The following is a 12418-nucleotide window of genomic DNA, read 5'->3' on the forward strand; positions in this document are numbered from 1 at the left end:
AATTACATTTATTAGTCTGCGTATCTCATATCATACAGGTTTCAATCAGGCTGAAACGCTGGTTAACTCTGTTCTGCATATAGAATATGTGCACATGTTTCGGGGGTTTATTTTAGTTATATACCTCCGATAAGGCTATAAAGACAGTAAAATGCAGGGCGCTTCAGAGTCTTAAGAAAAGCGTTAAAATATCTGAATTGATATTATCAATCTCACCATAAATATATTAAATTCAGTTTTACAACTCCTCACAAGTGCTGATATTTCCCAATGCTGGTGGTGAGATTGAAACCCTCCATAGTCGTACGTGGCTCAGTCTCCGTCACTTCCTGGTGATCACACGGAGTAAAGCTGCTCGTCAAAATGTGAGCTGGAGATCTGTGAACTTGAGCGGTGCTGCGAGGCAGCACCTCGGGCCTGAACCAGCGGGGAGGACAGAGCAGACATTATGCTGCGCTGTGTTACACACAGAGGTCAAGGGTCAGATGTAGAGGTCAGAGGGACGACCGCGGAGCAGCTTGTGAAGCCGACACTCAAGTTCCTTCACAAGCTGTCATACGCAATATCCACCATTAGGGCTGGGCCGTCGGCCAAAGTCTTGGAACACGATGCAGGTCATTAACCCTCATGACGCGTGTTTAGGTCATTAAATACATATTCTAGAGGAAGTAACCAACAGCTAATGAATGCATTTCACAGGACGGGTAGACATTAAGGTCCACAATCATTTTTTGAATTATTGAATCTAGGTGCATTCATAACATCGCTGATTATTCTCTCACTGGTTATAATAACTTGCGTTAGATGTCGAGTAGTTTTTGTTCTAGTTTTAGACCTGCCGTGTTTACATTCGGGGTCATTGCCATGGGCATGTAGTGTGATGGCATCAAACAGTCGTGTACATTTATTATCTATAGATTCTTTATCTGTTAACCGCTGTATGTGGTACAGCAGAGATACGGTTTCTACATAAGCAGCCACAAACAAAACCCCGTTAACACATTTGTGTGTACTGTAGACTGTAGTGTGTTTCAGGTGATGACATCCTTTATGCCTGTAGGGGGACTTTCCTAGGAGCTCCTTGTTTTGGTGGAGCTGAGTCTGAGAATGTTTCCGCATGTTGTGCCCTCTCAAAGCAAAACAGCTGTTTGCTCCCACATGCAAGGCTCAGAGCGTAAAGCGGTGTCCAGCTGATGTGAATATTGCTCTAACGCAATCCGCCAGCTGGCTTTACGACGTCACGATCGAAGGAAGACATGAGAAGACATTTGTACATCGTCATAAGGCCCGATCCACCACGGGGAGCTGAGAGGCTCTGAGCCAAAGACAGACCGCCAATCAGGACCCAGTCTTGTTATGGTGAGGAGGGGGCTCATAGAAGTGGTTGTAAGGAGGCTCCAGTGTTTGATTCAAGGTTTACCTGTAGAGGCAGTGGGAGGTAGCACTCCTCTCACATTCAGCAGGCCATTCACGCCCACTGGAAGCAACATTGACCCCATAAAGGCACAATAAGGCCTTGATAGCAGCCAGCTAGATCGAGTGATCCAGCAGCAGGTGGTCCTGTAGCAGCAGCAAGGTCTCCCCTCTCCACTTGGTTATATACCCATCTGCTCCTTCAAGGCTGTCTGAGGCAAACTGAAACTCCTTACTGTCATGCTTGGGTGTCTCCGCTGGAGGGGGGATGGATCGAGTGGTGCCCAAAGGGTAACGCAGCCCTCTCTGCTCTGACCTCTCGGAGAGCCACGGAGTGAAAACAATGATCTGTCTGTGGCTGCTGCTTCCTCTCATCCATCGTACAGTCGGGAGGGCTGATTGATTGAGTGATTAAGTCGGTCACATAACACACGACTGTAATCTTACAGAACGTTTCCGAACTGTGCTTTCCTCAGTCTATCTGCTTACACACACAGACAGGAAGTGTAGTGAGAGAAGATTGGCGCATGTTGAACCTGGGCTCTTCATTGTTTTTATTGTTCATGCTCGTTACCGACACAGAGCTTCTGTAGGGCCAACATTTCAAGTTCGTTAATGTCATGCGATTGTAATCTGGGTCAGGTGTGTTAAACAAAGTATCACAGACCTCTGCATTGTATCCTCTGTGCTTTGGGAAGTGACATATTCAGTGATGAAGGACAAGAACACCTTAGATGAGGAATCCAGGACAACAAAATGTTGTAGCGCTTTTCTAGTCTTCTGACCACTCGGGTTTCTGCTAATCAAAACACAATCGAACAAAACTTCCAAAACACTGTCTCTTCAAACACGATCATCATTTGATTCACTTCCATTGAGGTGGAGGCAGAAATCTCAGACATGATACGTCAAAACCTGGACAAACTAGGTTATTAAAACAAACCTGGACAATACACATTATTTAAAAAACAAATGGACATTATATATAAAAGAAACAGGAAAACAACACTAGACTATTAAAATCAGGAGGTTCATAGTACTGGTGCGGCTCTGCCATGAAGTGCCTTGTATGTGATTCAAAGACTTGTTCAGAATGTTACAAATGAGGATTCTAGTTAAAAGTCACGCTGCCAAGTTTTGAACAGACTAAACAATTGAATTTAAAATGATTTCTTAACACATGAAAACTCATTTTGATGTAAAAAAAAAAAACAGCAATTCATATGGAAAGAGTTGTTTCTCGTCTCCATTAGCTCCTACAGCTCAGTCAAAGTGCGACACAATATCCCATTAATGGGTTTATTCACGGAGACGGGGAGACTCAGTGGGGGTATCGGAGGTTCAAAGAACCAGTTTGGCCTCACTAATGCTTTAGTGGCCAATAGCCAGGTTACTCACTGACTCCTCTGGCTACGTCTCCGTCATTGTTTCCCCTCTGTGTCCCGTCCGCTGTCTGGAGCCCGGCCTGCAGTGAGACATGTGATGGATGGTGGCTGTGTGGTTTGTAGTGCTGAGATAAGAGCGGGGCTGGCCCAGGGCCGGCCAGCCCGGCAGGTAGAGGCCAACCTACTCAGATAACAGGCTGGCGTTGCCCTCCACTGGCCATGCGGAACCCCAGCCATCTGGGACAGAAGAGCGGGACAGTGATGGGCTGATATAGGGGCTGCGTGGATGTTGGGAGGGATTCCGAGGCAGTGCTAATGGCTTCAGGTTGAGGGTTTCAGAGGTCGGGGGACTTCAGTATCTGTTGCATGTACATAAGCGATGAAGCCTCTACAATACATTGTGTTTCTAGTAAGGAACGTGGCTCCCAGCGTCGTGTAGAGACTCTACCACAACTGTGTCAGAGCTAAGTTAGTTTGAACCACACTATTGTAGAAATTTTAGGGATATTTAATTTTGTCTTCTGTGTTTCACAGTAGAAAAGCTGCTCATGCTGCCTGTGGTATCAGGTGTCTGTTTGTTAATTTACATTTTAAATCTTAGATTTTGTTCACTCTTAATTCATTATTTCGTCTTTAAATACATTGAAAAATGCCATTTTTCAATGTATTTACTTGTTTTCACTAAACACTTTAAAACCTAAAAATATTCACTTTACCAGAATCAAATATAAAAAACGGACTATATATACACACATACGCAGTTGCAGATTATCAACTAATCATTGCAGCTCCAGCCACCATTCATTTTCTATTTTTCCTGTGAAAATATTTAGATTCTTTTTTTTTTTTTTTGGGGGGTATTTAATCCAAATCCAAATTGATGGTCTAAAGATAGAATATGCTGTCGAGTCTGAAAAGTGCTTACTGTGATACGCTGACGGGCCTCAATCAGCAAACACGTCCCAGATAGGTCCTCTGAAACATTTGTTCTTTCCAACCAAAAGTATAAAGATATTCAGTTTATTATTGTGTATGACAAAGAAAAGCATCAAATCCTCACATTTACGAAGCAGAAAGTTATTGGAATTAGCTTTAAAACAATGAAATGAAGTGATTCTCAAAATAGTTGAGTCATATTTTTCCTGTCGGACTGTATCACGAGGCACGGATTACAGTTTAATGTATTGCGATATTTTTGAAAACTAATTTGAGGAAAACTGACTGTATAAAGAAAATACTAGCATATGCATACAATCTGAATAAAACCAAAGTTTTTATGCAATGAGAACAGTGTGATTGTGTTTATCACAGTCCCTGTAACATCCAGCGTCATACAACAACTCTTTGTGCAATCTGAGTCTCTGTATGCCACCAATCTTTACAAACAGTGCAAACTACACATTTAAAATCAATAGTGTTTTTGAGAATCAATACAGTAAGTGTGCCGATTTTCTTCCGCCCTTACTGACTGTTTCAGCTCTAGACCCCCAAACCTACTTTTAATCTGACTGATATTTGAGACGGTACTGTAGGTACAGATGCAGTACTGAGCCGCTGGTGCTAAATACCATATTGGGCACGCATTGCATGTTTCTATCCACGGAGTCGGAGGGGGCAAGAGTCGGGATGTTGTTTTGATGGGGAGCTGGTTGCAGAGGTTTTAGAGGTGAAAGGTTAAAGATGCAGCCTTTCTTTGTCCACACACAATGGGCCACAGCAGAGCAGGCTCCGGCTGCATTGGCCGCTGCTGGAAGTCTTCCCGGCCTCGGGCTATAATGGTCAATAAACTGTCATGAGGATTAGCAACAGAGACCACACATTGGAGAGCTCCATTCTTCTCTAGTGCTGGTCCATTGTCGGCGAGCATTGCAGCCTTGGTGTATGGACTGAAACAAGGCCTAACCCTGATCCCAGAAATGCCAAAATTAAGAGCTGACTAGAAAGCAGCGGAGAGAAAATTGTAAAATGATATGTGGGAGGACTGACTGACCTCAGTGTGTCCTTGGACAGACATCAGCTTTCTGTTGAAAGATCATTTAAATGGAAAGCTGACCATTTTCCAAAGCAGTGTTTCCAATTACTATGAACATTGTCTTGTAGTGAGAGGAACCATGAGAGGATTAACACACAACACTAACATATCTTTGACTAAAGTAGAAGCAGACATGATGTTCACTGTGATGAATTATGTCACGCTAGTTTTAAGTCTTTACAAATAGTTTCCACACAGACGAGACAGGAGAGAACCTTTTTAACATTTAAAGGGTCCGTACTAACAAACCACAGTGACGCGTAGAGGCCAGTGACCAAGCGTCTCTGTGACGAGTTGGGAGTGAGAATGTGTTGGTCGGTTGGTCTGCTCACCACTTTGGTCCAGACTGAAATCTCTCAACAGCTAATGATGACCTTTGGAGATCCCTTGATATTTTCAAGTACCTGTAAAACTAATACCTCCAACTAAATGTTTTGTTTGTTGATTGATTGAACGTGAAAACTAAAGTGTTGTTCATAGTCCCTCATGGCACAATAGTGTGAGCCTCAGCAGATGGTGCGCAAGCTGTGAGGACACACAACAGATCTGTGCTCAATGCACTCTTTGTTTGTTGCATTATTCTTCGAAACGCCTAAATGTGAAGAAGTAAGAAGACAACCAGTGTAACTGGCAAAACGCCATAAACCAACCTCCACAATAACGAGGAGATAATGTAATTATCTGTACACTCCTATTCATGGACTACTTTATTGCCTTTGTACAAGCCCTGCAAAGAACGACTCGCATTTAGATTGTTTAAACCTCCGGTTTCTAAAGCGTGAATTGACCTTCTTTGTAAAATCCCTAGACATGTACATGTCCGTATACATCAGTGACTCACTAATGGCTTTAAGGAACCAAGTAAAAATGACCCGATCAATTCCTGAAGAACACTTCAACCTATTATCTATAAATGTGTACCCTTAGAACACATGCGATCAAAAGTGCACCGAAGGTGGAATTTAACAGACTGAATGCACAAACCCGCAAAACGGACCTAGAAACCGAAATGTTAAAAATGTAAGCCTGAAAGCACAGACCTGACACAACAACTTTAAACCTGAAGCTTGCAGGTACCAAACTTTATTTTTAAGCACTCCTTTTTTCATTATGCTAAACGGCAGCATGTTAGCATTTAGTGCACAAATACAGTCTCACAGACTAGCTAGTGTCGCTACAGACCGCTACGTCCTCTTCCACTGCATGGTCCTCTTCTCTATTGGTTTCCACAGCAGACGGTACAACCTCAGTGTGGGCGAGATTGTCAGCTGATCGCTGTAGCGACGCCGTGTGAAACTGCTGTGAAATCATCTTCTGTGGGACACTCTGAATTCTTTCATCAGTAACCAAACGCAGTGATTTGTGCAGCGGCCTGTACGGCTGCCATTTTTTTTGGAAACCTGGCTCAAGTGAATAGAAACAACTGCAGTCGCTACTGATGTTAGCATGGCTATTTAATGGCCACGTGTGTGTTGGAACAGAGCCTGTGTGTGTCGGTGTATGCTCCAGGGAGAACATATGCTGGTGTTGACTGTGGGGCAGGGGTGGGTGTGTGTGGCGGGGGGGGGGGGCAGCTGGCGCGTGTCGGGTCAGGGGTCTACAGCTGTTGATAGCAGGGTGGTACATTGACACAGATAGGGGGATCTGAGGCACCGACAGCCCACACTCTGCACTCGTCTGGATATGAGTGATGGAGCTGGCCGGGCGCCGTGTAAGTGAGAAGTAGACGCCGTGTCTCCAGACACTGGCCGCACAGATGGCCAGGCTGCTGATGGAGGCGAGATGGGGAGGGGGGGGAAAGAGGGTATAAAACATGGCAAGAGAGTAACCAATATGAAGCAAACAGATTGTTCTGGGGCTATGCTCAGACCCGTGTGGTAGTCGGATGATATCAGGCCTTGCATTTCAAATCTAATTTGGTTCAGTCAGTGTGGTCCACCGCTATTATCTGTGATGCACTTTGATTCAGTTTTTACTGTGCAGTTGATGAATATTCCACAGATTACCTCCTATGGGAAGCTATTCACCTAAAATAATTCTCATGGCAGTGTGATGGCCCCTACTTGTATATATTGTTTGACATAGAAGGTAACACTTTTGGAAGTGTGCTTGTTGCTTTACTTCAACTTATCTTAACTGCAACTATGGTTAAGATTTGGTTAGGTTTATAGAACAAGATAAAGTTGGTTAAGGTTACTGCAAGATGTCGGTGTTAAACCATGACGAGCTCCAGATCCACTAAAGCAGCCTGAACATGAAGAACATCTGAAACCATTGATGAGTGGAGCGGAGCTGGATAGTTGTTGGACCCTAGTCAGAGCGGGCCGATGCTACGCTGCGATTGGCCAGTCTGCTTTTCAGGGGTGGGACTTAGTAAAGGGTCAATTTAAACTTTTACCAGGAATTTGAGTTATTACTTTGGTCAAAAGTAGTCCAAGTTAGTGCTTCAATTAGTCAGTACTCACCAGTAAGGCACATTCCATTTCTGTCCAACTGAGTTCCGTTACTTATTACTCAGTACGGACACTTTTACGGCGTCAAAAGGGCAACTGTGGCAAGACTGTTAAGCCAGATTGCTCTTGTAGCTGTGGTGTATGAATGTGTGAATGATGACATGTAGTGTTAAAGTGCTTTCAGTGGTCGGAAGACTAGAAAAGCACTATAAGAGTACATTTACCATTTACTGTAGCTAATGTGGGTACACAGTTACTATAAGTGTTGGACAGAATTAGCCCATGTTCTGCTCAAACAAGCAGCAGAGGAGGCACAATCTGCTGTGTGAGGTACAAAACCCAAGTTGGAAAAGTTGCAGAATAGGAGTTTAATTTCTATTTCTGGAAACTAAAATCCTCTTTGAGTGGTCTGTACAAAGCCCAACATGTATTTAAGCCCTGGGTTCAGCATGACTCGGACCTCTGAATGTCTCCTTTGTTCTTTTTCATTACATCAGAGAAATGCACCAGTAAATACACAGAACTAACAAACTCCTTCATGGGTCTAGTGTGCCTAATCTTCACTATAGTCAGATGTGGTGGTAAATTGAAAGGGGCTTTTATACTCGCGTTATACAGTTGCATTGCTTCTTGATATGTTCCTGATTCTAAGTCTAAGACAGATGTATGCATTGTTTGATTCTAATAAAATAAAAATAAACCCCTTTCTTATATGGTTGCACTGCTCCTCAGGGCCCACGTAATGTACATTTTAGACCTCTGAAATATTGTCTGCAGTGTTCCCTCTCTGTGAAAACATCCAACAGCTGACCTGTGTCCCTTGTTTTTTGTTCCAGGCTTCTACAGTGACCTTCCACTGGAGTCTGAAAAGAACGACAGCATGGGTGAGTTCACAAACACGCTTTTATTCTCAGACAGGAAGTAAAGATAGAGCTTAGTAGGGCTATTGTTTAAGCACAGCACAGTACAGTTCAATTGACTTCACCTCTTCAGAAATATCACTGACTACATTACAGTCGGACATGTCAAACATCTGTCTCTGTTCATACTACAGTCTGGATCAGTTTAACTTTCTGGTATGACATAAAATCATGATAGTAGCTCCATCTAGTGGTAAAGTGGAGGGCTGTCATTTTTATTGATTGGCTTATAATTCCCTGTCAAATCCACAAGAGGGGAGTATAAACTCAATAATGTCGGAGAAGCTACTTCCACCAGCATTAATCAGCAGTAAAAGTGAAGCACAGTGTGTGAGAAATAAAAAGGAAATGTCTACATGTAGTTCCATAGTTATTACAGGATGATTATTGTTTTTCTGTGTTCTATATCTGCTCCATTGGATGAATAGCCTCAGTCTGTGTAGATGTGAGTGGTCAGAGATCATAACCTCCAAGTGAAAGGCTACAATGTCCACGCCACTGTCAGAAGTCATGCATCATGGTTTCAATGCAAACATAAACTGGAGATGTGACAAATATTCGGGTGTGACTCTTGGTCCAAAGGGCCAGGGGTGAGGCGATGGTCCAATGTTAAGTTCCAGGTTCAGGCGAAGTTCACTCAGGACTCCCTTGGCTGCCATCGCAGCGCCAGTTGGCACCATGGTGGGGGTCAGAGGTCGGACACAGTTCAGAAGATGCTGACCTCGCCATGACTCTGTGCTGACCTAATTGTGTGCAGTTCTCCTCCAGCGTGGGCTTTCTCATTGCTCCCACTATAAAGTTGCAAGAGGAGAAGAGAGGAGGGGGAGGCGAAGAAGTCGAAAGAAGCAGCCGGAGAAGAACTATTAAACCTGCACACACAGTGAATGGCTGGCATTGTTGCATGCTGCAGGAGGAGGCGTGGATTTATGAGGCTGAGCCTGATTGGGTTGTAAACTTGACGAGGTGGGCTCGCGGCCGCGGCCACTCGCTCTCTCTGTTGGCCCTATTCTCCTCCCGGGATGCCTCGGTGCATGCACTGGGCAAGGGTGATGTTGGGGTCAAGGGGGGCTGAGGCAGGGCTCAGGCTTGTAAATGCTCTGACAGGGGTGGGAATTCAGAGACCCCCATTCAGTCACCAAAAAACCCAGGTCAGGGGCCAAATAGCTGAGTTGGCAACAGCTGTTTTCAACACAACGTCCACTTGGGTATCTCAAATGAGAAAATTTCTTTTTTTTTTTCATTCGACCCTTCTTCTGAATCCTTCTCTCCATACTCGGAGCATCCATTTCCATCTTCATGGACCTGCAGATGGTCAGTATGAACACTACTGACCAATGGCTGCCGAGCAGGTCGCCATTGGGATTAGAAGGATCCTTAACTACCTCTGTTCCCTGGTTAATCATCACCAGCTGGGGACAGAACTTTCTCTCCACAACTTTGCCCCAGAGTGGTTTCACTGACTGGATCTACACGCAATTAGCAGTTCATTGCAGTAAACTTTAACAAGCATCTCTTGGGAGATGAACACAGGAGATATAGGTGAAATACTAAATGTTCAACTCAGATTTTTGTATTCCATGTCCAACTGGATCATGCATGTTGACAGTGGTATCAAGTTAGAAGAAGCACAAGATACATCAGGAACAGGAAAGAATTTTTAATAAATAATATCTAGAATATTTAGTTTCATTGGTCCATAAATTAGCACAAGCAGCCAGGCCTCCTGCAGCACTGCACGTTCCAGGCCATAAGGGGGCAGTAGATCCATACAGGACCTACATGTTACATATGCTGCCACGTGCCACCTGGACCCAGTGAACTCAACACCCATATGGAACTACTTGGCCGGAGCCCAGCACATGCTTTCCCTTTGTTCTCACGTAACTGTGCTAACTTCATACGCCTGTGTCCAAAAGTCACTTCAGATCACCAGGTTTTCATTTTGCTACGTGCTGCACAGCAGTCAAACACTTGACACCACTTCAGACCCCCCTTTGTTCCTTTGTGGTGTTTTCTTTCTCCTTTTTAAAGTGGAGTTCACTGTTTCACTCATTAATGTGTAGATAAGCGGCCACTAGTAGCCCTTTTCCTTCTTCTCCCATGGCTACCCCAGCCGTTTGTGCTGGGAACATGGCATGAGTGCTGCAGAGTGTTCAGGAGCTGCTGACCTCCGTGCTTCTAATCATTTTAATAATTCATGATGAGCCTAGATTTGATTCACCGTCCATTTATTTATTTATTTTTTTTAAATTTTTTTTTCTCGCTTGATGCAGCTCGCGTTGGCGTTGGACTCGGTCAGCCTGCGCAGTGTTTCCAGGTCAGGGAGAAGTGGGTCGCGCTGTTCCCAGTGTCACTACCTATAACTTCAGTGTGTGATGACAAAGCCCAACTCCACAGGGATAAACAAGCAGACTCTAGTGTGGCCCTAATATATGTAGCAAACATACCCATCAGCCCCAGCAGGCCTCTGTGTGGCTCCACTCAAAGCTGCAGCTGCTCTGGCATTTTATGAAGTCATTCACTTATTTCTTTGTAGATTAATCCCTCATTTAAAGTCCGTAATGTATCACACTTTCCCAAAACTTAAACATTCTGCAGAATTTAAGGGGCTTTGTTTTCTAGAATTCTATGTAATGTTAGAGGTTGTCACTGTGACAAGAATACAATTCTAAGAGAAACACTGAAAAAGAGAATTCATTAAAAAAAATAGCAGTAGTTTGGTGCTAGCTTAAATTACAAAAATGTGCTCTTTTCCAATGATTTACCCTGAAGATATCAAAGTGATGCTTTTATATAAATGCACTAACTATTAGAAAAAAAGACTGTCTTTATGACCAGCACTGTGTGTGGAGAAGAAGAGTTGCGTTGCTCTTTATTAAGACTGCTGAAGGGCCGGCTGCCTCTCATTGTCCGCTCCAACACGTTTCCACTGTAAAAGCATGCGTCTTGGGTCTGCTCTGGCTGGAAAACATCAATGTCTTTGAAATTTCCCTGGATGTTAACATAACCTAACAGGGCAATTACTGCAAGATTATTTCCATCTGCCTATTCCTCCTCCAGTTACATAGTGAAATAGGGTTACAAGGCTGGTAAACTCTCCAAGAATCGCAGGCAGATTGTTACGTTTTATAAAGGAACATGTGGGTCGATTTGAACTGAAGCAGGACTTAGTTTGTTTCTCGGTTCCTTCCCTTTGTTAAATGTAGTTACTGTACACTTGGGTGACTCTCTTGTAATTACAATAGTCCCAGATAAAATAAAACACAGCAGTGGGTCTGTCTGGCAGAGTTTATGTATATTTTAGTTAAGAAAGGTCAATGCACAGAACAGAACAGTATTTTGAGGTGATGCAAGCGGTCAGACTTAATAATGGAAAATCGGAGAGAAGTCATGGAATTGAACATCTGGGTCATGGTGGAGAGCCTGCTTTAGGCAACATGCTGAACCCCTTCCCCTCCACAGAATAATGTGGTGAGAAACGCACATTTTATGGACATTATGCTTATTATAATGTTCAATACTTTTGTTGAATTGATACAGATATTGAGATTCTGAATAAATGATGACTGGTCTAATAAATATCTGTACAATGAGAACAATGCATTCCTGAAGGCAGCTGTTTTTTAGGTTCAATCTCATTGACCACACAGAAACATGCATTACATAGGGCTGGGTTCCATGCCTCTAGTTTAATGTTGTACCATCTGAGAGGTGTCTATAACAAAGTATCGAAGTTCAAGAAATGACGGTTAGCATTGTATGTTTAGTCAGATTTGTCTTCTCTTTTGATCAGATATTTTCTGATTTAAAGGTCCTAAAATTCAATATTTGGAGCGTTTTTAAAGCAGCAAACAGCTGTTGTTTATGTAAAGATATAGATGAGCACAGCATGAAGTCTCTCTCCCTCCTGTGTTGTTATCAGAGCTTCTCCTCTTTGTTCACATAGCCGGCCGGCCCATGCTTTTTAGTGCATGTGAGCCCATTGGTTGGCTCACGGCCGCCGCTCTATACTGCTCTCATACAGTGGTTACAGCTGACAATGGCCTTCCATACTCGCCGTAGTGAAGCCGGCACGAGGTGCGCGCGAAAGAGAATGCCGTAATTATTGTGAGGTTAGTTTATGGCGTTTTTCCGGTTACACTCTTGTCTTCTTGCTGCTTCACATTTTTTTGCCTTTCAGAGAACAATGCAACACACAACAAACACCTTTGTGCG

General features: G+C 43.6%; 1 protein-coding gene across 1 annotated transcript in view; it reads left to right on the forward strand.

Annotated features, from left to right (window-relative positions):
* Positions 1-12418, forward strand: part of nr6a1a (nuclear receptor subfamily 6, group A, member 1a) — a 78904-nt gene that overhangs the window by 11063 nt on the left and 55423 nt on the right. Inside the window, exon 2 of the mRNA XM_076099683.1 lies at positions 8120-8167. Within this exon, the coding sequence (XP_075955798.1) occupies positions 8120-8167 (48 nt within the window). The remainder of the gene's footprint in view (positions 1-8119; positions 8168-12418) is intronic.

Source organism: Anarhichas minor, unplaced genomic scaffold, assembly GCF_050575085.1.
Source record: "Anarhichas minor isolate MPS153535 unplaced genomic scaffold, ASM5057508v1 ptg000025l, whole genome shotgun sequence".
In the NCBI taxonomy this organism is placed as follows: Eukaryota; Metazoa; Chordata; class Actinopteri; order Perciformes; family Anarhichadidae; genus Anarhichas; species Anarhichas minor.